The sequence below is a fragment of the Rana temporaria genome, chromosome 5 (assembly GCF_905171775.1).
Source record: "Rana temporaria chromosome 5, aRanTem1.1, whole genome shotgun sequence".
Lineage (NCBI taxonomy): Eukaryota > Metazoa > Chordata > Amphibia > Anura > Ranidae > Rana > Rana temporaria.
Genome location: NC_053493.1, coordinates 186,609,670 through 186,624,855, shown reverse-complemented (window position 1 = coordinate 186,624,855; position 15,186 = coordinate 186,609,670). Strand labels below are relative to the sequence as shown.

The following is a 15,186-nucleotide window of genomic DNA, read 5'->3' as shown; positions in this document are numbered from 1 at the left end:
AGCTGGCGACATTTTTTGTGGATTTTCGGTTTCTATTGAAAATCCCATTGGCGGCCATTTTGTTGTTTGCGGCGCCATGAGGCTCCATATGCTGCGCTCGGTGGCCATCTTGCCTGAGTCCTCGGCCTCTAGTGTTGATCCCTACGGTGCGCAGCACCGTTCTCCTCACACAGCACCTTACAGCTTCCTCCCGGTTTTCTCCTCAGACAGAGGTGTGCGGGACACGGGCAGCGGCGCTGAGCAGTCTCCTCCGGTGTGGTGAGTCCCCTGGGACCCCCCCCCCCCCCGGTCAGGGCAGCAGGAGTGGTGTTTTTTTTCTGTTCAGTCTGAACTGGGCCCTGGGAGTTAAATATAGGAGTCATTGTGGCTCAGTTTATCTGTAAGGACAGGTGCTGCATGCCCCTACATGTTATATGCATTATGTAAATGTTCTTAAGCTAGGGAGTCAGTATCTGGGTGCTTCCCCCAACATGCTGGTGATGGCAGCAGGTTTTTAGCACCTGGGATTCCCACAGAAGCTTTATTATTGGTCCTGGACACTTTTGTGCCAGGCTGGGGGCGGACTGCGGACGGGCAGGGCTTAAAAAAGAGTGCCCCTTTCCCCCATTATCCCCTGGGGAATGCTCTGTAATGGAGCCGTGGACCAGATACCTGGGTTGGTGCAGGATAAGGCATTATGGGTGCGCTTCTCACTGCTGTACGGGACTCTCTTCAGCTGGTTAGTGGAGCTGGATTTCCGCCGAGGGCTCGGTCTTTTTTGGTTCACAATTCAGACTGCTCAGTGTAGGTTTTTTCCTTCTGTGCCCTTCTTTGATAATTTCTTAGATGCGGAATGAGAAAACCCGCTGAGGGCTTTTGTAGTCCCTCACCGCCGGGCAGTTCAGTGCCCCTTTTGAGGAGAGCCCTTTCAAGTGGTGGGCTTCTTCTCCGGTGGTGGACCCTCCGGGTGTCATAGGTGACCATTCTCCCTATTGCTGGGACCCCCGCTTGTATGGATCTGTCTGTTAGCAGATCCGAAGTATTGACCCTTTCCATGTTTCCATGCTGGGGTCTGACTGGCGGCCTATTGTGGCCGATACTCTGGGGTCTCAGTCACTCATGGAGTGAGCATTTTGCACCAGACAGCGGAGGAGCGCGACTCCCCCAAAGTTATTAGGCTAGCAGACCAGCTGGTCCAGGGCCTCATATAGGTTATGCACACAGTGGTGTAGTGGTTAACTCCATTACCTGGCACAAATCGGACACTGACACCAATCTGCCTGGAGCTTGCATTGTCGCTGCCTGTATCTGTGTGGGTTTCCTCCGGGTATTCCGGTTTCCTCCAAGGGTGTGTGCATACACCTACTTAATATTCATACACTATGTGTGTGTGTTTTATTTATAGGAAACCCTCCCAGGCCGTCAAAGGCCCAGCTGGGGGTCTAATCCGTCCCTGGGTGCGTAAGCGATCACGCCGGCACCCAAATCCTGCCAATGTATGTGGCCTTCCCTCCCTGTCTCTAGGTGGGGGGCAGCTTGCAGGTTCACAATTCGGTAAAACCTTCCTGCTCTCCGACCAGTGGGTCTGCGAGGTGGTCTCTTCGGAGTACTAGAAAGGGTTTCCTCCTATCCACAGAACAAAGTTCTTTCCTCGTGTCTTCCTCTCCCGGCCCGTCGGTCTGCCTTGGGCAGTGTGGGACTTGCTAAGCTGCGGTGTAATTTTACTTTTCCTGCAGGACGAGAGGTTTGGGGGGTTTTCTAGGGGCCTCAGGCCCTGAATACCTTTGTGAACGTCGGGTAGTTCTACATGGAATCCTTTCGTTTGGTTGCTGCGCTCCATCAAGGGGACGTCCTGGCGTCCTCGGACATCGGGGATGCATACATGCATGTCCCGTTTTGCGCATGTCAGTGTTCTTTCTGTGCATTATGGTGAGAGAGGGTCTCTGTCCACACCATGGGTTTCCAGCTAGGAGCTCGCACTTATCCTAACTTACTCGGACAGCGAGGCTTTACCTCGTTGGCTACTTGGACGACCTTTTTCTGAGAGCAACTTCTGTCTCAGACCTAGTGGATGTGTTATTTCCATTCGGACCCTCCGAAGATTCGGGTGGGTGTTTAAACTCCAGAAAGTGTAGCTCAGTGGCAGCAAGCCCGCCTTCCATGTGTGCGACCCAGTGTTCAAATCCTGGGCATGCTAGGTTCCGACTCGGCATTGGAGTATCTAGGGTTGATCCGGACTCCTCAGTGGCGAAGGTCCTTCTTCCCCTGGAGAAATTGCAGACTCTTAAGTCTGCGGTGAAGGTATTGGCATCACGCAATCTGTCTTCTCTCCAGGCACCTGCGCGTCCAGGGACTGTGGGTAGCCTCCTTCAAGGCGGTACTGTATGCCCAGTTCCACACTGTTTTTTTTCCGGGGGAAATACTGTCCAGGGGTTAAAAATCGATTGTCTCTGAAATCATCAGATTCCGGTGTGCCACCTAGTCAGAGTCTTTCTGAGTTGGTGACAGGGATCTCCGACTCCTCGGTATAGGAAGTTTTTTTTCTTCCTTCCAGTGGTCGGTATTTACGACGGATGCCAGCCTCAAGGGTTGTGGGCCTGGGGGGTCCTGTCAGGTCTGAGTCGCTGGACTTGTGTGGATCTGCGGCCACACCTCCCTGTATGTGCCCGCTCTCGTCTGGCCTCGGTAGTTACCCAGGGTCGGGCCTGGGTGTGTGACCGCCTGGGTCCACCAGATGCTGTGGACCCTGTCTACCGGTCTTTGTCCTATTTTAGGCGATCGGGCTATGTTTCTCCTCGTGGTCGAGGAGGTTGCAAGGTTGTCCGATCTGGTTTCAGCCGGACAACGCCACGGCAGTGACTTCGGTCTACCTTCAGGTATACCAGCGGGCGGGCCACTGGAGTCGTCAGATGCTGGACCAGGGTGTCTGGTCTTTGTGCTGGGCTCCCTTGCAGGTGACCCTCACAGGGCATGGATCACCTGGCCGCTCGTCTCCACCGCAAGGGTGTCAAAGCTAGTGGCCAGGTCTGGTGATATGGTGTAGATGCGTCAGTCGCGCTGGTGGCCCTGTGGGGTCTGTATCGGCAATTTTTTGCCGTTCCGCCATTGTAGTGCTTCCTCGGCTGCTCCACAGTGTGGAGGCTTAGAAGATCCCGATGCTTTTAATTGCTCCAGCTTGGCCTCGGCGTCTTTGGTTCGTCTACCCTGGCGATTGCCAGGGCGGGAGGTACCTCTGTCTCGAGGTCCCATGTTTTCATCCTGTTGTACAGTCACTGACTTGCTCAACATGGCTATTGGAAGCCGGACTTTAAGAGACCGGGGTCTGTCACTCGGTCATCTCAACAATGCTGAGGGCGCGGTAGTCTTCTTCCGGAGGATCTACCGTCACACCTGGCAGGCCTACTTCTCTTGGTGCGAAGGGTTGGAGTGACGCCCACGGACGTACTCGGTGTCCAGGGTCCTGCTGTTTTTACAGCTTGGAGTGGATCTAAAAACAGATTTCAGCCTTGGCTGTGTTCTTTCAGTGGCCTTTTTGCCGCCCTTTCCCTGGTGGGTCCTCTTTTTGTGTGCAGGGGGTTTGTCATATACTTTCCCCTCTTGGCCCATCTCTCCCCCCATGAGTTTTGACTCTGGTGCTCTCGGTTTTTCTGGAACCTTCCTTGTGGTAACATCAGAGAGATTTTCTCTTGACACTATCTCAGAAGGTGGCCCCTTTAGTGGCCTTTACCTCTGTTAGAGGGGTTTCTGAGTTGGCGGTCTTGTCTTGCAAGCCGCCATGCTTGATCCTCCATAAGGTTTAGGTAGTGGTGCACCCACGACCTTCCCTTCTTCCGAAAGTGGTTTCGGCCGGTGCATCCTACAGAGGTTGCCTTTCATACTTTCGGCGTGGTACGCGCTTCGTGGGTGTACCAGCCTGCTACGGCTCCATTTCGGAGTTCTGACTCTCTTTTCTGTCGGTGTCTGGTTCACAAAAGGACCTGGCAGTCTCATCGACCACCATTTCTCGGTGGATCAGGTAGGCTGTCATACAGGCCTATGCTCTTAAGGGGCGGGCTCCCTTTCCGGTCACGGCACTTTCCACCAGGGCAATTGGTGCTTCCTGGGTTTTTTTCCGACATCATGCGTCGGTCTCACAGGTATGCGAGGCGGCGACTTGCTCGTCTGTTCACGTTTTTTCCAGAATTTACATGGTTGCTGTGAGTGCATCTTCTGATGCTTCTTTCGGCCGCTAGTTTTTGCAGGCAGCTGTTTAAAGTTGCACCTCCTCCGTTGAGGAGCTTTGCTTGTTTTGGAGTGAAATTAAAAATGGTTTTACTGATGTATTTCCCACCCCTCATTTTTGACATTGCTTGGGGACGTCCCACTTGTCAAGATTTAAGGAGCTGTGTCCATCCATGAACGATAAGAGAAAATAGGATTTTTTTTGCTCATTGTAAAATCCTTTTCTCTGAGTCCATGGACGGACACCCCTCCTTTTTAGGTTTGTACTGCTTGTTACAAACTGAGGCTACATGCTGCAGTGAGGAGGGTTATGTCTGGAGGGACCGCCCCCTGGGCGGGGCTGTTCACCTCTGTAAATGTAACATGTATTTAACCATTTAACATGTTTCTGCCTAGTCCTCTCCTGTAAACACTGAACATAACCCACTTGTCAAGATTTAAGGAGCTGTGTCTGTCCATGGACGATAAGAGAAAAGGATTTTACGGTGAGTACAAAAAATCATATTTTTTAGCTTGCACATGATTGGATGATATCAGCAGAGCTTCCCCTCATTTCAGATCTACCCCTCAGATTAACAGCAACTTCACTTCTTCCAAGTGTGTTTTCAGTGCAATTTCAAGTGCAATTTGCACTTGTAGTGCAAAGTGGATTTACTTTTGTAAATTGATTATTTTTTTTCAGCTGTATTTAGTGAAAGATCTAAAACCATGCCAGAATTTTTTTTTCGAAAAGAGAATCACTGAGTTGGAAAAATTATCACACCTTGAGTCAGTAAGGATCACTCACTTGAGTCAGTATTTTGTTGAACCAACTTTTACTTTAATTGCAGCCTTTAGTCTGTTGGGAGATGTCTCTACTAACTTTGCACATCTAGACTGCAATATTTGCAGACTCTTCTTTGCAGAACTAATCAAATTTTAGTTAAAGTTGATCATCTGTGGACTGCAGTCTTCAAGTCATTCCACAGATTTTCAATGGGGTTTAAAGGAGTTGTAAAGGAATTTTTTTTTTTTTGCTGAAATGACTGTTTACAGGGTATAGAGACATAGGGCTAGATTGAGATAGATTTTGGCGGGCGTAGCGTATCTCAGATACACTACGCCGCCGTAAGTTAGAGCAGCAGGTCCTGTATTCACAGAGAAGTTGCTTTGTAACTTACGGCGGCGCAGTGTAACTGGGCCGGCGTAAGCCCGCCTAATTCAAAATAGGCTAGTTGGGGGCGTGTTCTATGCAACATACTAGTGACCCCACATATTTGACGTTTCTAACGAACGGCGCATGCGCCGTCCATGGACGTATCCCAGTGCGCATGCTCCAAATGACGTCGGCAAATGGTCAATGCTTTCGACGTGAACGTAAATTACGGCCAGCCCCATTCACGGACGAGTTACACAAACAACGTAAAATTTTAAAAATTTTACGCTGTTCCGACGTCCATACTTAACATTGGCTGCGCCATCTTTTTAGTGGTTTATCTTTACGCCTGAAAACCCCTTACGTAAATGGCGTATCTTTACTGCGACGGCCGGGCGTACTTTCGTGAATAGGCGTATCTAGCTGATTTACATATTCTAGGCGTAAATCTGGATACACGCCCCTAGCCGCCAGCATAAATATGCAGTTAAGATACGACGGCGTAGGAGACTTACGCCGGTCATATCTTAGCAACATTTAAACGTATCTCAGTTTGAGCATACGCTTAAAGTTGCGACGCTGCGGATTCGCACTTACGACGGCGTATCTACTGATACGCCCGTCGTAAGTCTTTATGAATCTAGCCCATAATAGTTAACTGATTCCTTTTAAAAATGATTAAAAATAGATACAAATCAATCATATAATGTACCTGTAGTTTCAGTTTTGTTTATGCATCTAGTTTCATGCTTCTGTGAAGTACAGAGACACAGAGCCAATAGAGGGCAGTGATGGTTTGTAAAACGAAAGTGATTGGTTCTGAGGGGTTTAAGACACACAGTAATCACACCTCCTTGATTAGTGTCACAAAGAGAAAGCTCCCATGACTTTTTTTCATCAGGAAACAGACTGTTCAGAACAGAGAAGGATTACAGCAACATCATAGCAAAAACAAACAATGAGGACATGAAAACAGGACTGCAGTAAGGTAAAGGAAGCTATTTAGCTAAGATTTTTTTTTCCTTTAGTGACCCTTTAAGGCCATGAACGAACATTCACCCTTTTCTCCTTCAACCAATGTGTGGCCTTTTTTGCTGTTTGCTTTGGGTCATTGTCACGTTGGAAGGTAAATTTTGACAATTGACCACTTTCTGGCAGAGGGCTGCAAATTTTCCTCCAAATATTTGACGGTATTTATGTTCCATCTTTCACTTGGATGTTATAAGTTGCACTTGTAACATAGCTGGATAAACCATAAACTGTGTCTGTCTTTATCTTAGGCTGCAAAGCAATAACATGTGATTATCTTAAAGGGGGATAATTCCTTTTTATACCTATTGTATATTTGTATGGCATTTCAAAACAGTTTGATTTATTTTACACTGTTCCAAATACTTTTTTTTTTTTTTTTTGAACATGTGACAAGCATCAGAGGAGTAGAAGCTCCTGCTTATGTTTCCCTACAGCCAGGCTGGGAAAGATCTGGGTCATGTGACTGCTGTGTATCAATTTAGGAAAAAGCTACTTCCAATTATTAATTTTTTTTTATTCTTTTTTTTATAAATTAAATATTTACGGTGCCATCATGTGTATAAACAAAAATAGAAGGGACAATGTAAATTAAACCATGTGTGTTTAGTATAATTTTAAAGTGTAACTAAAGGATGTTTCGTATAGAATGGGTAGGAATTGGAACTTGCCAGTTGTTATTGCTGTCTGTGCCCCTGTTGGGAGATTCACCCTCTATTTGTTCTGTTTACCATTATCATTGAAAGTAAAAGAAATCCCCAAATGTTGGGTTGTGGCCAGAAAAGTAATCAAGGGGAAATCTTCCAATGACAACACTAGTTCTGATGACCTGGGAGTCCCCAAGGAATGCCCTTCATTTGCAAGGATTTTCTCTCATGTCCTGTTTGGCTATGGGACAGGAAGTAAAGGTAAAAATCTGCAATGGGACACAGATGGCGAAAACAAATCTGACCCTTCCTTGCTCTATCCGAAATGGGGGAGGGGGGTGGGGGGGGGGTTTGCCTATAGTTCTACTTTAAGGATTGTGATTTTGTTTAGGCAGGATGCTTAGTTTCTAAATTGTATTCCTATATTACTTGATGCAAAGCATTTTATATGTTGTTTTTTTTGTATGACATGTTATGTTTAAAACTTTACAGTCTGTACTAGACGTGGTTCATCAGTCTCAACTGGAAATTGTCGGAGTGAAGAAAGAGTGCAAAAAGTGTAATATGGTGTATGTATTTCTTACTCCTTGTCTTAAAAAATGTACCATTGTAGTGGGCCTGATAAACAAAGTGCCATTTACTTTTACAAGTGCCATTTACTTTTACAAGAAACTCTCACAATACAAATATTTTGCCTTTTTTTTTAAAAAAATGTCATTGGCCGATTTTTTATGTAAAAAGGGCAGATTGTCAGGGATCTGAGGCGTGCTGGGTGGAATCCCCCCCCCCCCACCCATCCACTGTCTGCTGCTATAATGGCCGCTGTCTGCTGAATTTTTTTTCCAGTGGAGGAAGTCGGCAGCGGCGGCCACCGATTGGCTGTTACCGGCCCATGCTGCATTCTGGGGTTTGTAGGCAGAGGTGGGCGCGCAGCACATTGGGGGATGAATGGAGCTTTCTTTGGCTAGGCTAGGGGACGGAACGGAGCTGGGAGCGCTCCACTGGTGGGCACTGATGAGGTGGCAGTGAATGACATTATTGGGCTGTACTGGTTGGCGCTAATGTGATGCACTGGTTGGCGCTGATGTGATGCACTGGTTGGCGCTGATGTGATGCACTGGTTGGCGCTGATGTGATGCACTGGTTGGCGCTGATGTGATGCACTGGTTGGCGCTGATGGGCAATGATGGGATGCTCTGGTGGGCATTGATGAGGTGGCACTGGTGGGCACTGATGGACATCAATGAGGTGGCACTGATAACCCATATTGGTCATCCTCTAATGCAAATATACAACGAAACGCTGCTGAACGTGTTTAGCCACGTTTGGCGCTTGAAATGCCTCTAAACATGATTATAAAAAATCCTGTGTACATGTACTGTTAAGATAACATAGAGGAGAGTTCAGGAGCAGTTAAAAAAAATAAGCCCAACTGCTCCTAAATGTCCGTTTACCAGCAGCTGTGTACATGAGGCCTAAAGTGGTTGTAAATGCTGAAGGTTTTTTACCGGCATGCATTCTATGCATGCAGGTAAAAAACTTTCAGTGTGCAGCTCCCCCTAATACCTACCTAAGTCCGTTCCCGATTGAATGCCTGGTCTCTCTCTAATAATTGGTTGAGATACAGCAACAGGAACCATTAGACTTTGCTGTCATTCATAGGAGGGGGGGTGTCATATTTAGGGTTAATAACGATAACGAATTCTGCTATAAGTTTATGGTCATTGAAGTGACCATGAGCTTTACAGGAGAGGGGGAAAAGGGGTCCGTATGGCCACCTGCAGGCACTTCTGTAGATCCATATGGCGCATGGACCTGGCAGTTTAAGGATTAAAGCCCCATGCTGCCAGCAACATACGCCTTTAGTTGGTGCCAACTAGAGGGTTAAAGCGAGAGCTTTAACTCTGTATGCACCCATTTACAGACCTCTATAAAGGCAGATAATAGAGTATTCTGTATGGGAATTGGTGAGCACACCACCCCCAGATTGCCATTTTTTTTTAAGATGTTTTGTCAGTTTGCAAAGATCCTAGTTGGCTGTAGATTGAAATACAAAGGTAAATAAAAAAAATATATACAAAATGGCTAGTTTAGCAATTATGTGTATATATAGTTTTCTTGGCCAAAAAAAATCCTTTAATGCCAAAATTTACAGTTGTCGTTGTTGCTACCTTTTACGGTTTTATATTGAATTGTACATGAATGTTTTTTTTTTTTTTTTTTTATGTATTAATGCATTAATTACTATTTATAGAAAGAAGAAACATCAGGCAAAAATAAAGAAAACAGAAGGTAATGTCCATCTCCTTTTATGGATGATTTTTGTCATCTATACTTTTCTCTCTGTCAATTTCATACATATTTCTATTTGATATATCAATTTATAGATGGTTTCTTTTCAGTGTAAACCACACACACACACTTGTTCTCATAAGTTTACATACCCTGGCAGAATTTATGATTTCTTGGCCATTTTTCAGAGAATATGAATAACACAAAAACGTTTCTTTTATTCATGGTTGGTGTTTGGTTGAAGCCATTTATTATCGATCAACTGTGTTTTACTCTTTTTAAATCGTCATCACAACAAAATCTACCCAAATGACCCTGATCAAAAGTTTACATACCCCAGTTCTTAATACCGTGTATTGCCCCTTTCAACATCAATGACTGCTTGTAGTCTTTTGTGGTATTTGTGGATGAGGCTCTTTATCTTCTCAGATGGTAAAGCTGCCCATTTCTCTTGGCAAAAAGTTTCCAGTTTCTGTAAATTCTTGGGCTGTCTTGCATGAACTGCACGTTTTGAGATCTCCCCAGAGTGGCTCAATGATATTGAGGTCAGGAAACTAAGATTGCCACTCAAGAACCTTCATTTTATTCTGCTGTAGCCAATGACAGGTCGACTTGGCATTGTGTTTTGGGTCATTGTCATGTTGGAATGTTCAAGTATGTCCCATACGCTTCCTGGCTGATGAATGTAAATGTTTCTCCAGTATTTTTTAATAACATACTACATTCATCTTGCCATCAATTTTGACCAAATTCCCTGTGCCTTTGTAGCTCTCACATCCTCAAAACATCACTTTGTGCCAGAAGGTTTGAGGCCTGTCTCTATGCTGTTTGGGGTATTGTAAACGGAATACTTTGTGGCATTTGCACAGTAATGGCTTTCTTCTGGTGACTCAACCAGGCAGCCCATCTTTCTTCAAGTGCCTCCTTGAAAGAGCCGCACCACATGTTTTCAGAGAGTCCTGTGGTTTTTATTTGCATCCCAAACAATTTTCCTAGCAGTTGTGGCTAAAATTTTAGCTGATCTACCTGACCGTGGTTCGGTTTCAACAAAACGCCTAATTTTCCACTTCTTGATAAGAGTTTGAACACTGCTGATTGGCATTCTCAATTCCTTTAAAATCTTTTTATATCCCTTTCCTGTTTCATACAGTTCAACTACCTTTTCCCGCAGATGCTTTGACAAGGTGTGCTAAGGAAAAGCTCTACTAAGAAGCCCTCCAGGGGTTAAATAGCTATGTCGGATCCATCCAAGACGATGGATCCTTTGAAGCTTTTGTTTTCCCCATGACTCAGAATCCAGAAACGTAAGTGCAGCACTGAATGAAACATGCAAGGATCTGTCAGGAGTCCAGAAACTCATTGACCTTTTATACACACACACATGCTTTTGCTTTCCCCATGACTCAAAATCCAGAAACGTCAGTGCAGCACTGAATGAAAGATGCAAGGATCTGTCAGGAGTCCAGAAACTCATTGACCTTTTATATACACACACACACACACACACACACTAATAAAATGCCAAAGCAAACAGATCACAGGTGAGGATGGTTACATTTAATAGCTATTCAAACCCCTATGTGTCAACTAGTATGTTATCAAAATCACCATGGTATGTAAACTTTTGATCAGGGTCATTTGGGTAGTTTATGTTGTGATTATGATTTAAAAAGAGTAAACACGTTGATTGATAATAAATGGCTTCAGCCAAACACGAACCATGAGTGAAAAATGTTTCTTTATCGTACATCACGGGACACAGAGGTTAAATCATTACATAATGGGTTATAGCCACTGTCAGGTGCTGGACACTGGTGGAATCAATTAGACAGGAAGTTTCCTCCCTATATAACCCCTCCCATACTGGGATCGCCTCAGTTTTTTTTCACCGGTGTCTAAGGTGTTGTTCACGTGATGTGATGCACTGGTTGGCGCTGATGTGATGCACTGGTTGGCGCTGATGTGATGCACTGGTTGGCGCTGATGGGCAATGATGGGATGCTCTGGTGGGCATTGATGAGGTGGCACTGGTGGGCACTGATGGACATCAATGAGGTGGCACTGATAACCCATATTGGTCATCCTCTAATGCAAATATACAACGAAACGCTGCTGAACGTGTTTCAGTGTTGTTGGTCCATAAGAGAGGTTAGCACAAAGTCCTCACAACGAGCAGAAAGCTGGGTGTGTCCCTTCCCCTGCTCTGAAACCTCAAACGAGAGGATTAAAGTCCCGAGGATACTTGGTCACAGTAGTGCTTAAAATGCATAAGATGTTTGATTGCATAAAAAGATGCTGAATCGCATAAGGATGCATGATCGCCTAAAGTTGCATGTTCCCCCTAGATTTTGCATGATTGCATAATTGGGGCCTTGGTTACCCAAGAGTACTTAATTGCACAAAGAGGCTTGTTACACAGAGATGCCTAAAATCGCTTTAAGATGCTTGATGGCATAAGAATTGCTGAATCGCACAAGGTCGCCTAATCACTCAGGAGTCCTTGGTCTCGCAAGGATGCTTGTCCGCACGATAATGCTTAAGAGGCATTAAATGTTGATCTAGAGAGCTGAAATTCCGCGCTAAGGATTGGGTAGGTGAGCTGCTGCCCCCTGTCTGGCCCCCCAAAGGAAGAATAAAGGTTGGAATAGAAGTTGAATTCAGGGTGGTGGCGCTGCTAAAGTGTAGTATTTTGTGTGTCCTTATCTTCAGTGTGACCAATTATGCCAAATAAATGTAAGTGTCGGGCACCTTGGTGGACTCATAAAAGGAGCCTCCGATGGTGTTTAGAAGGTCCCCTTATTATTGAGTATTTGTGATAGAATATGCCCACTGATGGGCTTAAAGGTGATATGGAAGTGCATAAACGGTGGTAAGCTGAAGGTATGTGTCCTGGATATTCCACCCTGCTAGGCGTCCCTCCTACGCCTCCACTGAGGTGTATAAGTGACTATTAGTAGGTGATACAAACAAAGAAAATGGCAAAAAATGACAAAAAAATAAATGTGAAGTAACTCAGTGGGATACACTCCCACTGTTCAAACGTGTGTAAGTAAACTAAAAGTCCATAAGTAATAGAACAGTATGATGAACCACACTTATCTGTAAAAGTGTAGTAAGCACCAAGTAAAACAGATAAAATTGCTGTGGCTAGGTGACTAGTCATAAGAGGGCCCCCCTTTAGGCTCCACGGTATATCCTACTATCCCCAGTCCAGTATATTATCAAAATATTGTACAGTGCATACTAAAGTAATAGGCGGATAAACAGCAACTGTTTATCCACCTATTACTTTAGTATGCACTGTACAATATTTTGATAATATTTTTTTATTGCCATAATTGGTCACACTGAAGATAAGGACACACAAAATACTACACTTTAGCAGCGCCACCACCCTGAATTGAAAAAGTTCAAGATTTGCTGCACTTTAAATTGTTTTATTTTTCAAATCTTCTCATACCAGAGTATTCAGACATGGATGTGCGTTTCGGGCTTACATGCTACCGCCCTTCTTCAGATCAAGTCAGAACATATCTAACAATTTCATCAAAGTCAAAGAGCAATCCCAGTGTCCGTCTAAAAAAAATGACATATATCATACAAAGAACATTTTTAGATATTAAATATACATGAAAAATCAAAAAATATATATATATTGAAAAAATAATAAAAACCAAAGAAAAAAAATTAATATAAACCCAATTATAAATCATATAAATAAATATAAATCCAAATCGGTGTTTTAGTCCATTTCTTTTTTTTTTTTTTTTTGTTTACAAACTTTTATTGAAAAAATAGATAGTGGTACAAATCTATAAAAACAGTGTCATTATAAAAATTGCGATTAGCTCATATAAGAAACAGAACCATTGGAGGGCACAGCAATTCAAATAAAGGTTACACGCATTATCAAAGATAGGGAACCAATTAAAAGACTGTGAATCAATGTACAAAGTTGAAATCCAACCATATCAGAAGGGACATAACATAATAATGGGTCTAGACTGTGTTGAACAGGGGGGGAATACTCGGTCCAGGGGGACCATTTATTGTTAAAGATGTGCATAGTATTTTGTAATGTGTGGGATATTTTTTCCATTAAGTTTATATCATTGATCCTGGGTTTGAGTGGGGCTAGGAGAATTGTTGGAGATTTCCATTGGGATGCTATCAGCCAGTGTATGGCAACACAAATTGTGTGGATAAGCCTCATTTGGCATGTGGAAAGACCTGCGATTGGGGAGAAAATTAAACAGTTATGTATTGTTAGGACAATTGTATTACCTGATATTTTGGAGGCGAAATTCTCCAGTTGTGACCAAATGTTTTTGACCCTGTCACAGAGCCAGAAAGTGTGGGGGAACGAACCTAATGTGTTGCAACCTCTGAAGCAAGAGGGGGAAACTGAGGGGAAGATGGAATGGAGTTTGGTTGGGGTGTAATACCATCTTATAAAAACTTTTAGGGCTGTTTCTTTGATCGAGATAGATTTGGTGCATTTGTGTAGATTATTTATACAGTTATCCCAGTTTACTGAGGAGTAGGTGAAGTTTAAGTCATGTTCCCATTTCGTCATATAAGTTAGTTTATTAGAGTCTGTATTGTTGGCTAAGGTGGAGTATAGATCTGAAATGAATCCTTTTTTTCTGGGAGAGTTGAGACAGAGTCTCTCAAAGTGGGGGGGGGAGATTGGGTGTTCGTGGTCTTGAAATGAGTGTCAAAAAATTGTTTTATGAGGAGGAAATTATCATATTCCGAGTCTGGGATCTGGTATTTTAATTTCAGTGAAGAGAAAGGGATGAAGTTCGTACCTAAATTTTTTGAGTGAGATGAGGTTATTCACCTTCCACCAAGTGAGGTTTATTGGGGTATTTGGTTTAAATTTTGGGTCACCCAAAAATGTAGCAAATGGGGGGGATTTAGAGGTGAGGTTGTATTTTTCATTGTGAAGTTTCCATAAATGATAAGAGTGCGCGACTATTTGATTTCGGGAGTTTAGGGTTGGAATTGGGATTTTATTCCCCCAGAGAATACCCGAGATGGTGAATGGTGCTATTGAGGCTTTCTCAAACACGATCCAGGGAATCTTGGACTGCGGGATATGCCATTGCGCAATTTGGGTCCATCTTGCAGATAGATAATATAGCCAAAGGTCTGGGAGGCCGAGGCCCCCACACCTTTGGGATTTATGCAGGATCAATCTAGAAGATCGGGGATGGGAGTCTGACCAAACAAATTTGTTTATATCGGATTGGAATTTGGTGATAAGTGTCTTATTTATCCTAATGGGGAGTGCTCTAAATAGGTATAATAATTTAGGGAGAAGTGTCATTTTAATCGCTGTTATTTTCCCAAGGAACGAGATCTTAAAGGATTTCCAAATTTTTAGTGTCGCTCTTAATTTTTGCATCATTGGGATGTAGTTTTTACCTGCTAATTCGCTGAGATTGGGGGTGAGGTGGATGCCTAGGTATGGAAGGGAGTCTGGAGTGTAGGAGAAATCGAAGGAGGAGCGTATGGAGTCTAATTCTGAGGGGGGGGGGATGTTAATGGGCATGCCTATCGATTTGGACACATTGACTGTGAGGCCCGAGATAGTTGCGAATATGTTGAGGGTTTGCAGTAGGTTAGGAAGGGTGGTTTCCGGTTGTGATAAGAATAATAGCATTTCATCAGCATACATGCTTAATTTATAAGTGTTAGAACCTGATGAGTAACCTTTGATTCCGGGATTGGTAAGGATTGCTGTGGAGAGTGGTTCTATTGCAAGCGCAAAAAGTAAAGGGGAAAGGGGGCAGCCCTGTCTAGTACCTCTGCCCACCCTGAAAAACTCTGAGTTACAGCCTGGGAGACGTATTCTAGTAGAGGGGTTATGGTATAGTG

At 44.2% G+C, this 15,186-nt stretch overlaps 1 protein-coding gene across 6 annotated transcripts in view; it reads left to right on the top strand.

Moving 5' to 3' along the window:
* The window catches only part of ICE1 (interactor of little elongation complex ELL subunit 1), a 537,335-nt gene that overhangs the window by 148,619 nt on the left and 373,530 nt on the right, over nt 1-15,186 (top strand). For 5 of the 6 annotated variants that reach the window (XM_040353451.1, XM_040353452.1, XM_040353450.1 and 2 more), the window contains 2 exons: nt 7,504-7,580; nt 9,266-9,303. In XM_040353451.1, the coding sequence (XP_040209385.1) occupies nt 7,504-7,580; nt 9,266-9,303 (115 nt within the window). Of the gene's footprint in view, nt 1-6,301; nt 6,324-7,503; nt 7,581-9,265; nt 9,304-15,186 lie in introns of those variants that run through there. The other variant, XM_040353455.1, reaches the window with a different exon arrangement.